The sequence below is a fragment of the Podarcis filfolensis genome (assembly GCF_964270895.1).
Source record: "Podarcis filfolensis genome assembly, chromosome: 12".
In the NCBI taxonomy this organism is placed as follows: domain Eukaryota; kingdom Metazoa; phylum Chordata; class Lepidosauria; order Squamata; family Lacertidae; genus Podarcis; species Podarcis filfolensis.
In genome coordinates, this window is record NC_139614.1 from 58615321 (window position 1) to 58633702 (window position 18382).

Sequence of the window (18382 nt, forward strand, 5' to 3'; positions counted from 1 at the left end):
GATGGATCGTCCGGCAGGAGCTTGGGGGCTCAGATGGACTTTATCTCCCTGGCAGTATCCCAACAGGTGATTGTGTTGGGAACTTGAGGCACTCTGCTCAAGAGAAATGAGCAAAAGCTGAAATAATAGTGGGAACAAAGGGGCAGTGGAAATCCCCCCCAAAATGCATAATGAAGGCTCCTTATCAAAGGTTATGGTTAGCTACTACTCCATGTGGAGGCAATGAAAGGAAAAGAAAATCAAATGATTCCACATCATGTACAATTCAAGAGTAGAGTCCGATGGATGAAGCCCCCACCTGTGCCAGGTGTGGAGAACGCCCAGCTCTCCATGTGTTGCTGAATTGCAACTCAATCAATTGCGGCTTATAGAAGTTGTAGTTCAGCAACATCTGAGGGCCCAGAGGTTTCTGCACCTCTGACACCTGCTGTTTAAAAAACTCCTGCCTTTGTGCCTTTGTGAAATGGTTGTCCTTTTTTCTTGTTATCCTTCAATCCAGGTCCATCGTTTTCTACGGAGCATCGTTTTCAACAACATTGCTGGAGATCGTGTGCACTTCAATGAAAATGCAGAATTAGTTGTAGGTTTTGATGTTACAAACTGGAGGATTTACCCCAATGGTTCAGTGATTAGAGCCAAAGTTGGAAAACTGAACCCTCAGGCTCCTTTCGGCAAAGAGTTAACCATTCATGATGATCAGATTGAGTGGCATCAAAGCTTTAATCAGGTGAGACATAGCTGTGTGAGAGACCAGATATTGCCATGAAAATCAGCCTTGGGTCCCAAAGGTTGTTGGACTACAACTCCCATCATCACCAGGCAGGTTAGCCAATAATCAAGGAGGACGGGAGGTGTAATAAAATGCACCAGTATCTGGGAGCTGAAGCCTGAATGACAAGTTTTGAGACCAGCTTCAAAATTTTTGAAAATTCCTTATTGTGTTCCAGATTTAATTTTGGTAAAATCCCACATAATCTTTTTTTTTAATTGCTTGATTTCTGGTGTGGGGTATCCAGAGAGAATGTCCATTTGCTGGATATTTCCATATTCTGGGCATGATGCTAGTAATCCATTTTCCATATTCACTCATGGCCATGCTGAAGTCTATCTCCTTATTAATAAAGCCAATTAAACCAGGAGCTCAGAATCTTTTTCAGTCCTTTGCCCACATTCTCTTAGGGGACACCATCCAGGGATCATATGCCAGTGGTGGGTGGGAAAGAGGGAAGTGACTGCGCCCAAAGAGGGTGAAGTAGCAGGCATGACTCTGGCCTGTGTTGAATAGGCTACATTCCAGCCATTCCAAACACAGAGGCTTCTGGATACACCCCAATATTTCTCTCTATTCTCCACAGAGGCAAGCAAGATGGATGATCGCTGTTCAGGGCCACATTCTGGCCAAGCAGAAGAGCTCGAGGAGGTGGAGAGCAGGGCTGGTGGGAGGGGGTCATGGAAAGCATGACTTGGGATGAAACCTGAGGCATGAAGAGAAGCCCCCGCCCCCCATCCTGGCATTTCTCCCCAGGAATGATTATTACTATTTGTTACATTTCTATACTGCCCTTCATTGGTAATACCAAAGTAACAAGCAAAAACAATACCCTCCTGGCCCAACCCAACCAAAGTGAGTAAGATACAGAGGAAGTACCACCTTAATCTGCCCATCTTTAATTCTCATTAGGTGTCAATAAAATAACTTTGCTAAGCTTTGGGCCTTATCAATTCAGTTGAATTTGTTCTGTTTAAACCCTCTCTGGACAGAAGCAACAAAAAACAAAAAACCCACCCCTTTCCTCAGTTTCCCCTAGTATAGATGCAAAACGTGGACTGCTTTGGCAGGTAGAATTGCTCCTCTGCACCATCTCCATCAGATCAAGGGGCCTCTGGGTGCCAAAGTACCTGAGCCCCACAGAGCCACCAAGGGATTCTGTTCAGGGATACTGAGGGGTGGTGGGAAAGGCTATATCTGTCCAAAGCCCAGATGATGTGAGGGCCCATGACTTCCTGGTTGTCTCTCATGGTTCTGGGCTCACAGCTGCCAGGCTCCATGAGCATCTGCTATCTATAGGCCATTGACTCCTTAACCTGCTATGAAGACAAGGGCAGGAATACTGGAGAATAATGTGATGGAGAGAGGATGGCAGTCCTTTACATTTCACTCTGGGGTGGCATTTGTTCAGTGCACAGGTGGCAGCTGAGCTATGACATTGGAAAGAGGCAGAGAATATGATTCGCCTCCATAAACCTTTCTGCAATGCTTTATTCAGATCAGCCCAGGCTTCCTTCTGAAGCCAGCTAGGATTCCACCTCCTTGGGATTCAGCATGCCACTACCTTTCATTCTTAGGGCAGGCCAGCCCTCTTCAGGCGTTCGTTCCTGACACAAGTGGAGTGATCTGACAGGGGGAGCTGTTGACTGTCGCCTCTCCATCAGGACCATCCCTGTCTCCCTCCGGGTGTTGAGCTCTGAATGCAGGGTCCTAAAACTGTTCTGAAAATGGATTATTGTAGGGGACACTCCCTGCTACAGATATCCAGCCCTCAACATGTGGAGGAAAGCTGGAACAGCTGACTGCTCCATGCTCACTTTCCTCAGCACATAATCCTAATCATGTGACAGTCGAATGACAGATAATATGTTCTTGCTAATCTTCCTTTCTTGTTTTGGTGCAGATGCTGCCTCTTTCTGTGTGCAATGACAACTGCTATCCTGGCTACAGCAGGAAAAAGAAGGAGGGAGAGAAATTCTGCTGCTATGATTGTGTTCCATGTCCAGAAGGGACCATCTCTAACAAGAAGGGTAGGAGCAGTGCTTTTTTCTAGAAAAATAGGTGACAGCACTAAACATGAAGTTGTTGCAATAAATGCCACACTTTTTAACAATAGCTGAAAGAGGTGCTGACATTGCGTACCCTTCAGTACCCCCTGAAAAAAAAGTACTGGGTAGGAGGCAATATGTGCAGAGAAATAATGATGTGTATTTAATATGACTTGTTTGCTATTTCCTCCTTTGAAAATAGTGTATTCCTTTAAATATATTTTGCAATACAGTCATACCTCAGGTTGAATATGCTTCATGTTGAGCGCGTTCGAGTTGTGCTCCATGGCAACCTGGAAGTAACGGAGCGCATTACTTCCAGGTTTCACCGCTTGTGCATGCGCAAACGCTCAAAATGACGTCACACGCATGCGCAGAAGCGGCGAAAAGTGACATGCGTATGCACAGACGTGCCATCGCTAGTTACATTTGCTTCTGGATGCGAACCGGGCTCCAGAACGGATCCCGTTCGTATCCAGAGGTACCACTGTACATATTTTAAACAAGTAACATTCTTTTCTCCAATAGTTTCAAAAAGAGAGCACTGTAACCTTATGTCAGTTACTGTCTCTCAGTCTAAACACTTTAAATGGGTTTTGAGGATCAAATGAGGGAAATAATATATGCAGAATAAAATGTAACACTATATATATTTTACTTTAAAAAAATAAAACAATGGTATCTTTAGAAGCACACACATCAGCAATGTCATTTGTCAAATGACTGAGCATGTCCAAAAGGCCAACAGACTTCCAAGGCCAAGGAGCATTGGAGTCCTCAAGGCACAAACAGATTTGTGTGGCTAGAGGAGCCTATTCCTACTCTTGGTATTTCTAGATCTAGATGGGTGTGTTGCATCCAGACTAAGTTGGTTGTGCTTGGTTCCCAATGAGAACAATGGGAATAACTTTAATTCATCTGTAGATTTTCACATTAATTTCAACTCCACCTATCTTTATTGCACAATTTGTCCTGTCTTCTTTCTTTAATAAAATTCAAGAAAATGGACATGGGGCTGTTGTGTGGTCCATGCCTTAGGAATAAAATGTACCAGAACTGCAAAGAACACATTTAACAAATTATACTTGGCAATCGAAAATAATTTGTGAATGTTTACCCCAATTAATCATAGGAAAATCCTGGAAGAGAGTTTATGATGCTAGTTCCCACCTTCCATGGCCATTTGGTCTGGGGTGTGTAGGTTTTCTTTGAAGTCCATTAAATATTTCTACCGTTTCCTTCAGTCTCCCTGGTTGCTTTCAATTCCTTGTTTTGTCACAACATCTCCTCCTGGCTTTAACTGAAGTTTGAATACTAAGTGTGAAGCCTTAGTTTACAGGGGATTCATTTGCCCGCTTGCCCCAGGACTGAGGAGAGAACAAAAGCACCAGGGAAGCAACTTCTTCTTCGGAGAAAAGAGTTTTATTGAGATCTGCGCAGAGGCAGCCAGTGGAATACTTTCCAAAGACTGGTGGCGCCAATACACGTAAACAAGCATTCTTATACCTGAGAGCATACACTCACCTCCCCAATCCCCCCAATCAGCTGGCAAGGTTATAACTTATTACCTTATATGGCATATGGCTATATGGCTAGCTAAGCCCCCCTCCCTTTCTTCTCTTGCGTTACTGAAGCAAGAAGCATGAAACAAGAAGCAGCTTCTAGCTTGCAGAACTGAAGCAATTGCGGTTTTTGCTAGCTGCTTTACCACAACTGCAGAAGTTAGTTTGGGTGCAGATAATATTGAGTTTAACCCTTCCTTCTCCCTTCAAGTGCTTGAAAATGTTGAAAATGTTAACAGGCTGTATGCTAAAAACAAGTTCTTCCTTTTACCTTAAGAAATGTATTTCAGCTCTGGTTTCTTTGGAAGTAAAAATATTTGAGTCAAAATGAACAGCTGTCAGGTGAATGATAGGGTATCTGAAATAAAGCTCAGCTGAGGGTATAATAGGTATTCAGGAAGCATGGGTGTGTGGGAAGGGTTGTAGAATAAAGGAAAGTACATCTAAAAACCCCAGCAACCAGAAAAATAAATAAGTGCAACAAAAGCTCTGCACCACACCTACAGAAATTTCACCAAACTTTTCTTTTCCCCTTTGGAATACAGTTTAATTTATGGATACTTTCAACAACAGGAACAGCCACAAAATAATAATAATAATAATAATTGTCAGCGCTGCCCAAGGTCCCAGCTCACACAAGACCAACGCTGCTTCTTGCTCAAGTTTAAAAGTCTTTATTGAAGTTCAGTCTCATTTCCAGACGTGCAGCGCGCAACGCTACATCTATCCGTCAGACCGTAGAAGTCCCATCTGAATCTCCTCCCCCCTGACACCAGCTTAAGATTCTAGCTTTACTCCACCTCTTCCTCTGTTCCTTCTTTCTCTGGGTCCTTCTGCTAGTCGGAGTCTCTGCCCTCCGAGACTCTTCTGACGCTGATTCTCCCGACTCCTCCCCCCCCCCTCTTTCGGGCTTTAGGACCTGGCTCCCAATCCGGGTTTTCTGCTGTCCCGCGCTCCTCCACATTTGAACTTGGCGCGCGCGCGCAGCCTCCCACTTTCCTTCTGACCGTTACACTTGTGTCACTGCTCCCCCTTTCGGGGAGGCTAGCTGGACCTGGCCTTCCCTCCGTCTCCCCACTCCCCGATGGAGGAGAAGCTGGTCCTGACTCACGTGACTCTTCCCCCCCACTGTGCTCTGGTGGGGAAACTGGCCCTACTCCTCCGCTGCTCCTTTGGGACTCCCCTCTGGTTCCTTGTTTATGGATCGTCCCCTCTGGGATTCGCCTCGCCCTTACCATAGGCGCCCTCTCCTGGGAATCTTCTGATTCGCTGGAGAAGCTCATGGAATCTCTCGGTCCACTGTCATATTCCCCTACGCTCCCCTCTGATTCCTCTCCTCCGCTCTCTATCTGCTCTCTCCCCTGCTCTTCTGCTCCTGAGCCTCTGACAATGATAATAATAATAATAATAATAATAATAATAATAATAATAATAATAATAAAGTATTGGACTAGGACAACAGCCTAGCGTATTCATGGTTTTCAATTAGAGCAGAATTTACTATCTCACGGAAAAACAATCTAATAGACCAGTTCAGCATCATCCAAACTTTCTCACTGAAATCATGAGTGTCCTATGTGGTTCAGTTGGTCAAAGAAGGCTGCTCCTCTTCCCAGAGGCAGGCCTTGTGTACTCCCCGTGAACAGCGGGGGGCATGGCAAAGCTGCCCGCATCACTGGGAGTCCCAGCTGTGTCACACACCCCGGCCGACCAATCCAGTCGACCGGGGAGCATGGCTTACGCTATTTGAACTGCCATGCAGCCGGGGGACTCCCTCTCCTTACCTCCTCCTTTGTAGGATCTCCCGCCCTCCCGCCCTATTTTCATGCGTTCGCCATTTGGCCCTGCTTTGGACCACGGTTGGTCGCCTGTTGAGGGAGCCAGGTAGGAATTTTTCCACTTGGCGAATTGGCACCTGCCATGTGGTTTTTGCCTGCCTCATAGCAATTGTCACAACTTTGTAAGGTTTGGCAGTTAGGCATTGGTAAAACCTGCCTCTCCCATTTAAGGGTATTCTGTTAAAGGGATCTGGGGGTGTGGATCTTATCCGAAGCCCAGGTAAATGCTAGGGCCTTCCCTTGTCCCCAAACTGGAACCCTGGGGGAGCTCGTAGCGGATGTACATCAACAGGGCTCCCCCTACTGGTGGTTGACCCTTACAAGACTTCCTGCATGGCGGCCAGGAGTCAGGTATAGTCAGTTCCGTTCCAATGCCTACCAATACTGCTCACATCTGTAACCAATAAAGTTGTGGCCTTAATTATCCCATCAACCCAAAATATTGGTGTCCGTGTGTTTTATTCTACAAGAAATGGGGGAGGGCTTGGGGCCGTGACATGCAACTGCATGGACACAAAGAGCACTTTCATTTCTTTTTAAAATAAGATTTTATCAAAGCTTTTTCACAATACAATAATACAAAAGAAGCCGCTCTACATGAAAATGGAGAGCTAGAGATAGAATGCCGAGTCCTCCCTCCAAAGCTGCTCTTGACTCTGGTCTCACTCAGGAAGTGAGGGCCCTTCTAGCTCTCACCTGGGAGCTTTCGTTTTCCCAGTCCCTCATCCTGGGAGGTTTTCCCTTCCCTGCCTCTCACTCAGGGTCCTCCCACCATCCATCTGCCCCCCATGTGTGCACAATCCCCCAACAACAGCCCAGAGCAAAGGAAACCGAAAGGAAAGGAAAGGGGGAAAGGAGAGGAAGGAGAGGAATTTCACTGCCTGCCGTAACTGCTTCTTTCAGGAGATGTACATAGGTCATCATCTTGACATTTTTCATTGTTCCTCCACCCTCCAGATATGGATGCCTGTGTCAAGTGTGCAGAAGAAAACTACCCAAACCAGGACCAAACAGGGTGTGTTCCAAGGGGGCTGAGCTACCTCTCCTACCAAGAAAAGTTAGGGCTCAGCTTAGCTGTCTCTGCTCTGGCTTTCTCCCTGGTCACCACCTTTGTGCTGGCGACTTTTGTTAAGCACAAGGACACTCCCATCGTCAAAGCCAACAACCGGAGCCTCACCTACCTCCTCCTCCTCTCCCTCCTTCTCTGCTTCCTCTGCTCCTTGCTCTTCATTGGTCAGCCTGGAAAAGGGACCTGCCTCTTCCGACAAATGACTTTCAGCATCGTCTTCTTGGTGGCCCTTTCCAGTATTCTGGCCAAAACCATCACCGTGGTTCTAGCATTCATGGCAACCAAGCCAGGATCCAGAATGAGGAGATGGGTGGGGAAGGGGCTGGCCAATTGTGTGGTCTTTTCCTGCTCTTTCCTTCAAGCTGGCATTTGCACCCTTTGGCTAAGTGCTTCCCCTCCATTCCCAGATGCAGACATGCAGTCACGGAAGAGTGAGATCATCCTGGAATGCAATGAGGGTTCAGCTGCCGTGTTCTATTGTGCTTTGGGCTATATGGGTTTTCTGGCCGTTGTGAGTTTCCTTGTGGCTTTCCTGGCCAGAAAGTTACCTGACAGTTTTAATGAGGCCAAATTTATCACGTTTAGCATGTTGGTTTTCTGCAGTGTTTGGCTGACCTTTGTTCCAACCTACCTGAGCACCAAAGGGAAATACATGGTAGCCGTGGAGGTCTTCTCCATCTTGTCCTCCAGTGCTGGGTTACTGGGTTGCATCTTTTTCCCTAAATGCTACATCATTGCGCTGAGGTCTGACTTGAACAACAAGGAAAGCCTAATAAGGGGAAGAAAATAATGTTTGTTTTTTGTTTCTCTCTCTGTGTGTGTCCATATCTTAGAGCTTGAGTAGTCCTGGGCTATCATTCACTCTGACCTCTGATCTTGATCTTTGAATAAATTTGTGTCTCATCAGTTTCCTCTGTGTTGGTTTCTTATTCTTGACCACCTCCAGACTCGGGAACTATTTTCTGGATCATGATCATGATCTGGATGTGGATGCAGTGCAGGGCAAATCAGATTTGGGTCAGTTTGGACCCTATAGAGTCTGATCCAGATTTATAAATCAGGGCCAGAAACTATACATAACTGCCAAAAATATAGATTGATCAAAAAATATTTGAGGGATCCAGGCTCCCTCAGGTCAATGGGCATTGCCATTCAAATGGTGTTAGTGCACCACATCTTGTGATCAGTTATGTGGGGTGGGGCTTACCTGCCCCCCCCCCCATATTTTATTCAAGTTGGCACCTCTGGAATTTAGAGTGTGATGCAGGCAACAAATTTAGTAGTAACTGCAACCTCTCTCTAGGACAAAAGTGGCCTTCAACTTCCTCATCAAGTGCCACTGAGTACATATATCTCAAAGAAGAAAATTGTTGTAGGGTTCATAGAATCATAGAATAGAATCATAGAATCATAGAGTTGGAATAGACCACAAGGGCCATCGAATCCAACCCCCTGCCAAGCAGGAAACACCATCAGAGCACTCCTGACATATGGTTGTCAAGCCTCTGCTTAAAGACCTCCAAAGAAGGAGACTCCACCACACTTCTTTTATTGTTGTTAGCCGCCCTGAGCCCAGCTTCGGCTGGGGAGGGCGGGATATAAATAAAATTTATTATTTATTATTATTATTACTCCTTGGCAGCAAATTCCACTGTCGAACAGCTCTTACTGTCAGGAAGTTCTTCCTAACGTTTAGGTGGAATCTTCTTTCTTGTAGTTTCTTGTAGTTTGGATCCATTGCTCCGTGTCCGCTTCTCTGGAGCAGCAGAAAACAACCTTTCTCCCTCCTCTATATGACATCCTTTTATATATTTGAACATGGCTATCATATCACCCCTTAACCGCCTCTTCTCCAGGCTAAACATGCCCAGCTCCCTTAGCCGTTCCTCATAAGGCATCGTTTCCAGGCCTTTGACCATTTTGGTTGCCCTCCTCTGGACATGTTCCAGTTTGTCAGTGTCCTTCTTGAACTGTGGTGCCCAGAACTGGACACAGTACTCCAGGTGACGTCTGACCAGAGCAGAATACAGTGGCACTATTACTTCCCTTGATCTAGATGCTATACTCCTATTGATGCAGCCCATAATTGCATTGGCTTTTTTAGCTGCTGCCTCACACTGTTGGCTCATGTCAAGTTTGTGGTCAACCAAGACTCCTAGATCCTTTTCACATGTACTGCTCTCAAGCCAGGGTTCAAAAAGGAAAAGAAAAACTCTAGCCATTCATTATGCAACTTCAAATGACATCAGCACACAAGGGAAATTATAATAACACCTATCCATGCCAAAATGGCTAGTTTATATATTCTTGTGCATTTTGCAAACAAATGTCATAAACCATCAGAATTGGAAAAACAATATCCCTTATGGGCTCCATGGGAGGCACTGATGACACCCTGGGTGTCAACAGCCACCACTTGGGTGCCCATTGCTTTAAGCCCAGACTTTTGACAGTGTGTGTGTACAACTCACTTGGGAACTTTATGGAGAAGTCTGGGTAAAGATGATGATGAGGTAGGTGTATGCCAAGTGTGTGTGAGCCACGTGTGATAATTTATCTCTAATCAGGGACAAAGCAGCCTTCCTAACTAAGTGCAACCAAATGCATGTCATTCAAGGAAGAAAAAATAGTTGTAGAGTTCAGGTAGAAAAACCCCCTACTACTTCAATTGCTCATGATGCAGTTTCAAGGAACATCAACACTCAGGAGAAATTATCATCACTCCTCTCACTGTCAAAATTACTGGTTTCCATCCTCGTACACAATGTGTGTCATTGGCAAGACCATCAGTCAGAATCTGAACAAGAAAGAAAGATATAAAACCCTTGTGTTGTTGACCAGTGGATCTGGACACAGGTAGGGCTCTGTCATTCACCTGCATCATCATTTTCCCTGTGCAGGTTAGGGTCTGCTTCCCACCAGATGATTCTGCTGTGATTTTAACCCCCAAAGTATACGCTGTTCTTCTTCATTTTTTACATACCTGGCACTCAGCAGGTTTTTTGGGGGGGAGGGGGAGTGAAGGGAGAAATAGAACACCCTCTTCAGGAACACTGATGATCACAGAGCCATTACTAAATGCAAAGACCAGGCTATAGTTCATGCAGTCCCTAAAATGCCAGGCTCTGGTGTAAATCAGTGTAGCACCACCATTTGGCACCATTCAAGGGAGTTTGTAGCAAAACAGATAAGAAGATTGAGGCAAAACATGACAGTCTATGTTGGGAGGGAAAGTGTTTTCCATAGGATTGTGTTGGTTATGGTGTTTCTGCTGTTACTGCTTTGTCATACGGTGTGCAAGACACATTCTATTGACTGCAGCATCTTTGATGATCCTCTTCCTATTCCTCATAATTTTTACCAGCCAGGCGACCTGGTCATTGGGGGAATTGTTTCTCAGGTCTTTTTCCTCTACAGTAACCTCTCTTTCACAGAACAGCCTACACAGATAATGATTGATGAACATTAGGCATTATTTCATTTACCGGTAATCAGGAATTTCCTGGTGTACAGAGAATCAATCAGTCAGTCCAGTCTACCAGCTCAAGTTAAAAACATCAAGAAGTTTTTAAAGAGTATTTTTTTAAGACACTCTTTCATTAGCTGCTACAACAGATTCCATTTGATGGATGTTTGTCAATATCCTGAAGTATTAAAATTGTTTTTTCTCTTTTTCAGATGTGGATGTTTGTGCCAATTGTCCTGATGACAAGTATGCAAACAAGGGCCAAACTCAGTGCATTCCCAGGGTTCCAAGTTTCCTCTCTTACAAAGAAACTTTAGGATTCCTTTTAGCTATTTTTGCCATTTCTTTCTCTTTAATCACTCTTTTAGTACTTGGAATTTTTGTGAAGCACAAGGACACTCCCATCGTCAAAGCCAACAACCGGAGCCTCACCTACGTCCCCCTCCTCTCCCTCCTTCTCTGCTTCCTCTGCTCCGTGCTCTTCATTGGTCAGCCCAGAAAGGTGGTGTCAGGGGCTCAGGAGCAGAAGCACAGGGGAGAGAGGAAATGGAGAGCGAAGGGGAAGAATCCGAGGGCAGCGTAGGGGAGTATGGCAGTGACCCGAGAGATTCCATGAGCTTCTCCAGCGAATCAGAAGATTCCCAGAAGGGGGCGCCGATGGTCAGGGCAAGGGGGGTCCCAGGGGGGACGCACCAGAAACAAGGGGCCAGCGGAGACTCCCAAAGCAGCAGCGGGAGATCAGGACCAGCTTCCCCACCAGAGCATAGTGGGGGGGAAGAGTCCCATGTGTCAGGACCAGCGTCTCCTCCAGCGGGGAGAGAAGATGAGTCAGGGCTGACCACGCCTCCATCGGAGAGTGGGGGAACGGAGGGGAGGTCAGTTCCAGCTAGCCTCCCCGAAGGGGGAAGCAGTGACAGCAGCAGTGGAACGGTCAGGAGGAAGGTTGCCGGCTGGGCACGCGCGCCAAGTTCAAATGTACAGGCGCGCGGGACAGCAGAAAACCCGGATTGGGAACCAGGTCCTAAAGCCCGCCGGAGGCAGGGGGAAGACTCAGGGGACTCAGTGTCAGAAGAGTCTAGGAAGGGGGAGACCCCGACGGACAGGCGGAACCAGAGGAGGAAAGAGCAAAGGAAGAGGTGGAGCAAGGCTAGAGTCTTAAACTGGTGTCTGGGGGGAGGAGATTCAGACGGAGCTTTGGCGGTCTAGAGTTTGAGACGTAGAGCTGCACGCTGCGGCTGTGAAAGCGAAACTGAACTTCAATAAAGACTTTCGTACTTAACAACGAACCGGCGTTGGTCCTTTGTGAGCTGGGACCTCGGGCAGCTCTGACAGTAAGCTCCGTCTCCTTTATAGAATTGAACCCTCGCAGCGTGAGTTGGCGCAGTGAGGGGCAAAACTTGGTGTTTTGCGAGCTCACGAAGATAGGCAAAGATGACTACAGAGGAGAAGGTGACAGAACTGCAAGCAGCAGTCACGACGCTTTATGCAGAAGTAGAAGCATCCAGGAAGAGAGAAGAAGAAGCAGTAGTGCTCTGCCGGGATCTGCAGACCAGGTGGGAACGTTTGGGCAAGGAGGGGCTGCCAGGACCCAAGCCGGAGGGAGTTGGCCTCGGGAAGAGGGGGGGCGGCATAGTAGCCCACTTCGACGGAAACCTGCAGCAGTATCCTAACTTCAGAGCCGACATAGTTTTCGCGCTCAATTTGCTTCGGAAAGACTTTAGAGATGAGGAGGAGAAAGTAGGCTTCATAATAACTCATCTGCATGGGGAAGCTAAATCGTGGCTGCGCAATTTATTGTGTGAAAATGATCCCGCCTTCCAAGATTCAAACGCATTTATCAAGGCTATGGACGATTGTTTTATATCAACGGTAGATGTGGATGTGGCCAGGAGGGAAATGCATGGGCTGAAGCAGGGCAAAGCCACAGTGAGACAATATCACTCCCGCTTTTTTGCGTTAGTAAATGTGCTGGGCTGGGAGAAGGACTCCGCTGCCGTAAGAGATCTTTTCTGGGAGGGGCTAAATGGGGCCGTGAAAGATGAGCTGGCGAGGGGAGAGAGACCTAAAAGCACCACAGAAGTCGTCCAGAGAGCGCTGGCAATAGGGGTGCGCCTGGAAGACCGCCCTTGGAGCAGGGACGAGGGACGTATGGCACGCACACCAGCCAGAACAACTCCCTTCCTACCCAGAGAGACAGAGCGCGCGCAATCCACGCCTCCAGTGGGGGGAGAAGAAGAGCCGATGGAACTAGGTGGTGCCAGGGCTCAGACAGCGAGCAGAGCCCAAACACCGGGAGCAGTCAAGGCGAAGGCTCCTAGAGGGAGCAGGAAGTGTTATATCTGCGACAGTGCACAGCACATGGCCAAAGAGTGTCCCCAGAGGATCCAGAAGCTGCCCAATGGACTCACCCTGGAAGTACCTATTACCATTGACTCTGGTAGTAATGCAGACTTTGTAGGAGTGGACTTCATCAGGCAACATCGCATAGCACTCCTACCAGCCACGATGCCCCTAAACGTCGTCACGGTTGATGGCAGGAAGATACTGGGAGGAGAGGTGGTACAGCAAACACCGCCTATGGTAATGCAAATTGGAAATCACCGCGAGGTCATCAGCTTCAACGTCACCCACCTGTCGGACACGCCCATAGTGTTGGGCATGAGTTGGCTGGATAGGCACAGCCCGGCATTAGCATGGTACCAGCGGCAATTGACCTTCTGCTCTTCCTACTGCGCAGAACACTGCGTCTGGACCAGCCGGGAAGAAGAGGGGCAAGGGGATGAACCGCAGCTACACCTGGGCATGGTGCAAGCGGTACCCAACAAGTACAAGGTGTTTTTGGAGGTCTTCTGCGAAAAGGAAGCGGACAAGCTGCCTCCCCACAGGCCCTACGACTGCAAGATTGACTTCCTGCCGGGGGCGACGCTGCCGACTGGAAAACTGTATTCCATGTCTGAAGACGAACTGCAAGAACTCAGGGAGTTCATAGATCACAACTTGAAGTGGGGATTCATCCAAGAATCCAAAGCAGTGGGGGGCAGTCCCGTGTTTTTCGTGAAGAAGAAAGACACGCCCCAACGGAGGCTCGTAGTTGATTATAGAATCATCAACTCCAGGACAAAGCCCACAGCATTCCCCATGCCCAAGATCGACGACCTGCTCGCGATGGTGAGGAAGGGACGGATCTTCACCAAGTTGGATCTACGAGGGGCGTACAACCTTATACGCATGCGGAAGGGCGATGAGTGGAAGACGGCCATGTTTACGCCTTTAGGCACCTATGAATGTCGAGTTATGCCGTTTGGTCTGCAAAATGGCTCCCATTGTTTCCAAGCCTTCATGCACCACGTGTTAGCGGGACTCCTCTACAAGAAGTGCGTCTGCTTCCTGGACGACATCCTGATCTTCTCGGAATCGCAGGAGGCTCACGAGGGGGACGTCAAGGAGGTCCTGCAGAGACTACGGGAGCACAGACTTTACGCCAAACTGGAGAAGTGCCAGTTCGACATGACGGAGGTGGATTTCCTGGGCTACAAGCTGTCCGACAAGGGACTCGCCATGGACAGCGCCAAGGTCTGCTCGGTGTTGGACTGGAAGAGCCCGCGCAATCGGAAGGAGGTCCAGAAGTTCGTAGGCTTCGCCAACTTTTATCGCAAGTTCATCAAGGGGTTCGCGAAGGAGACGGCGGCCATCACGGACACCCTCAGCTCCAAGAAGAAGAAGTTCACCTGGACGGACCAGGCGGAGCAGTCCTTTCGGAGGCTCAAGCGTCTCTTCGCGTCCGAAGAACAGCTGCTACACGTAAACCCCAGCAAACCAATGAGGGTTGAAACGGACGCCTCGGACAGAGCGGTGGGGGCCGTCCTGTTGCAGCAAGATCCGCAAGGGGACTGGAGGCCACGCGCATTCTACTCCAGGAAACTCAGCAAGTCGGAACAGAACTACACCATCTGGGACAGGGAGTTGCTGGCCATTCATGCAGCCTTCAAGGCGTGGCGGCACTTCCTCATCGGAGCCAGACACACAGTGCAGGTCCGCACGGACCATAAGAACCTGGAGTACTGGCACACGGCGAGGTTCCTGAACCAGAGACACATCCGCTGGGTGGGGTTCTTTGCGGATTTTGATTTCCGGATAGAATACATCCCGGGAGACAACAACGTCATGGCGGATGCACTATCCAGGAAGCTGCAGTATCTCGAGGAAGCGGCACCGGTGGCGGCAAAACACATTTTCGCACCAAAAGCGTGGGCGTGCGCTTCAGCCACCCTGGACCTGGACGCGGTGCGTCGCGCGCTGCAGACGGATTCGTTCGCACAATCCAAGATGGAGGAGGTGCGAAGAGGCACAGCGAAGGACGACGAGTTCCAGATACGCGACGGACTGCTCATCCGCAAAGGGACTCTCTACGTACCGGGAGACGACCTCCGCGCGAAAGTCCTGCAGCAGTTACACGACGCGCCCAGCGCTGGGCACTTCGGCAAGGACAAGACGGCGGAATTAGTAACCAGAGACTTTTGGTGGCCCAAGGTGAGGGGAGAAGTCGTGGATTACGTCTCTAGGTGTGACACATGCCAAAGGGCCAAACCAGTACACAGGAAGCCGGCGGGACTGCTGGAACCGCTACAGACGCCGCTCGAACCGTGGGAGAAGGTGGCCCTGGAGTTTGTCACAGATCTGCCCAGCTCGCGAGGCAAAACAGCGGTACTCGTGGTCGTAGACCTGTTCACCAAGATGGCGCACTTCATTCCTTGCGCGAAGGTGGCCACAGCGGAACAGACCGCCAAGCTGTTCATAGACCACGTGTTCAAAGCTCACGGCTTTCCGCGGTCCATCCTGTCCGACCAGGGCCGCCAATTCATCTCGAGCTTCTGGCAGAAGCTGCTGGGCATCCTGAACGTCAAGATCAACTTAGCGTCGGCACGACATCCGCAGACCAACGGACAAGCGGAGAGGGTCAACGCCATCATGCAGCAGTACCTGCGATGCTACGCGAATCAACAGCCCTCGACCTGGGTGGACTACCTACCGCTGGCCGAGTTTGCCTACAACAATACGAAGCACGGGTCTAGAGGGGTGACACCGTTCTTCGCCAACAATGGGCGGCATCCCAGAACCTTCCCGGGGTTAGAGACGAAGGGGGAGGGGGAGCCATGGGGAGCAGAGCACTTAGCAGCAGAGTTACATGAGGTCCACGAGCAACTCCGAAGGCACTTGGAACTAGCAAAACACGCCTACAAAATGCAGGCAGACAGGCACAGGAGAGTCGGGGAAGACATCCAGGTGGGGGACTGGGTCTGGTTAGTAGCCCAGGCAGTGCCGGCCAGAACGTTAGCTAAGAAGAAGCTCAAACACAAGCAGCTGGGGCCTTACCAGGTCGCGGCACAAATCAATCCAGTGGCCTTCTGGTTGACACTCCTGGAGGGCTCCAGAATGCACCCAGTCTTTCATAGGTCAGTGCTCACACCCTACAAGGCACCCCACAGGTTTCAGGCACCCGGGAACGCACCAGACCCACTCAGCAAATCGCCAACAGGGGAGGGGTCACCGAGGGCGGCGCCACTCAACGAGGTCACGGAGATTTTGGACTCGAGATGGGGGGAAGAGGGAGTTGAATATCTCCTCGCCAGGGAAGGTACCCCGGCCAGCGCCAACAGGTGGGTACCGTGCTATGCCGTGGAGGAGCACTACCTCAAAGACGAGTTCCATGCACTCTTCCCACACAGACCTATGCCGGCAGAGTATTTCGACGACTGGCTTTTCACACCCACACTTTCAGCCAGTTCGTTCCAGGGGTTCTCATCAGCTGAGGAGACGACGCCACAAACAAGCTCCCCGGAGGGGTCACTCTCGGGGTTTGTCACAGACTGCTCTTATTGGTGGGACAATCAACCGGAGGTGGGGTGGAGCAGGGAACTGCTGAGGGGGCCCTTACACGCAGCATCACCCGAGGTAACAGGGGGAGGGAAGGACATGGACGTGTTGGGGGAGGATCCTGGATTCGAGCACAACAGCAGAGAGATGGAAGCAGAGGAAATCGACGTCAACGAGCCCATTGCGGGCTGGCCGGATCCCGCTGGCCGGCTGCACACCAGGGGGAAAGAACGGTATCCCGCACTCACACCCACAGCACTGGAGCACCCGGAACCCACACCCGAAGAGGGGGAGGGGGGAAGGGGGGCTTCGAGGGGGGATGGATGTCAGGGGCTCAGGAGCAGAAGCACAGGGGAGAGAGGAAATGGAGAGCGAAGGGGAAGAATCCGAGGGCAGCGTAGGGGAGTATGGCAGTGACCCGAGAGATTCCATGAGCTTCTCCAGCGAATCAGAAGATTCCCAGAAGGGGGCGCCGATGGTCAGGGCAAGAGGGGTCCCAGGAGGGACGCACCAGAAACAAGGGGCCAGCGGGGACTCCCAAAGCAGCAGCGGGAGATCAGGACCAGCTTCCCCACCAGAGCGTAGTGGGGGGGAAGAGTCCCATGTGTCAGGACCAGCGTCTCCTCCAGCAGGGAGAGAAGATGAGTCAGGGCTGACCACGCCTCCATCGGAGAGTGGGGGAATGGAGGGGAGGTCAGTTCCAGCTAGCCTCCCCGAAGGGGGAAGCAGTGACAGCAGCAGTGTAACGGTCAGGAGGAAAGTTGCCGGCTGGGCGCGCGCGCCAAGTTCAAATGTACAGGCGCGCGGGACAGCAGAAAACCCGGATTGGGAACCAGGTCCTAAAGCCCGCCGGAGGCAGGGGGAAGACTCAGGGGACTCAGCGTCAGAAGAGTCTAGGAAGGGGGAGACCCCGACGGACAGGCGGAACCAGAGGAGGAAAGAGCAAAGGAAGAGGTGGAGCAAGGCTAGAATCTTAAATTGGTGTCTGGGGGGAGGAGATTCAGACGGAGCTTCAGCGGTCTAGAGTTTGAGACGTAGAGCTGCACGCTGCGGCTGTGAAAGCGAAACTGAACTTCAATAAAGACTTTTGTACTTAACAACGAACCGGCGTTGGTCCTTTGTGAGCTGGGACCTCGGGCAGCTCTGACAGGTGGTCTGCCTTCTCCGACAAGCAGCCTTTGGCATCATTTTCTCGGTGGCCCTTTCCAGCATTTTGGCCAAAACCATCACTGTGGTTCTAGCATTCATGGCAACGGAAGCAGGATCCAGGGTGAGAAGATGGGTGGGGAAAGGGCCGGCCAATGCTCTGGTCCTTTCCTGCACCTCCATTCAAACCAGAATCTGTGCTCTGTGGTTAAGCACTTCCCCTCCATTCCCAGATAGGGACACACACTCACTGAAAGGGAAAACCATCCTGCAATGCAATGAGGGTTCAGTTACCATGTTTTACTGTGTCTTGGGCTCTATGAGCTGGCTAGCCTTTGTCAGCTTCTTTGTGGCTTTCCTAGCCAGGAGGTTGCCAGATAGTTTCAATGAAGCCAAGTTCATCACCTTCAGCATGTTGGCATTTTGCAGTGTTTGGTTATCATTCCTCCCAACTTACCTAAGCACCAAATGGAAATACATGGTGGCTGTGGAGATCTTCTCTATCTTATCATCCGGTGCTGGATTACTGAGTTGCATCTTTTCTCCGAAACGCTACATCGTTCTGCTGAGGCCTGAGCTGAACGACAGGGAGCAGCTCATAAGAAAAGCA

General features: G+C 49.7%; 2 protein-coding genes across 2 annotated transcripts in view; one reads left to right on the forward strand and one right to left on the reverse strand.

Annotated features, from left to right (window-relative positions):
- LOC310746018 (uncharacterized protein) overlaps positions 1–18382 on the reverse strand; it is a 79458-nt gene that overhangs the window by 18204 nt on the left and 42872 nt on the right. The window lies entirely within an intron of this gene.
- On the forward strand, positions 457–8195 carry LOC310746131 (vomeronasal type-2 receptor 116-like). Its single transcript, XM_083579910.1, has 3 exons — positions 457–727; positions 2673–2799; positions 7175–8195. Exons 1-3 carry the CDS (start codon positions 464–466, stop codon positions 8074–8076), a joined length of 1293 nt encoding a protein of 430 aa, XP_083436036.1. The 5' UTR covers positions 457–463; the 3' UTR covers positions 8077–8195.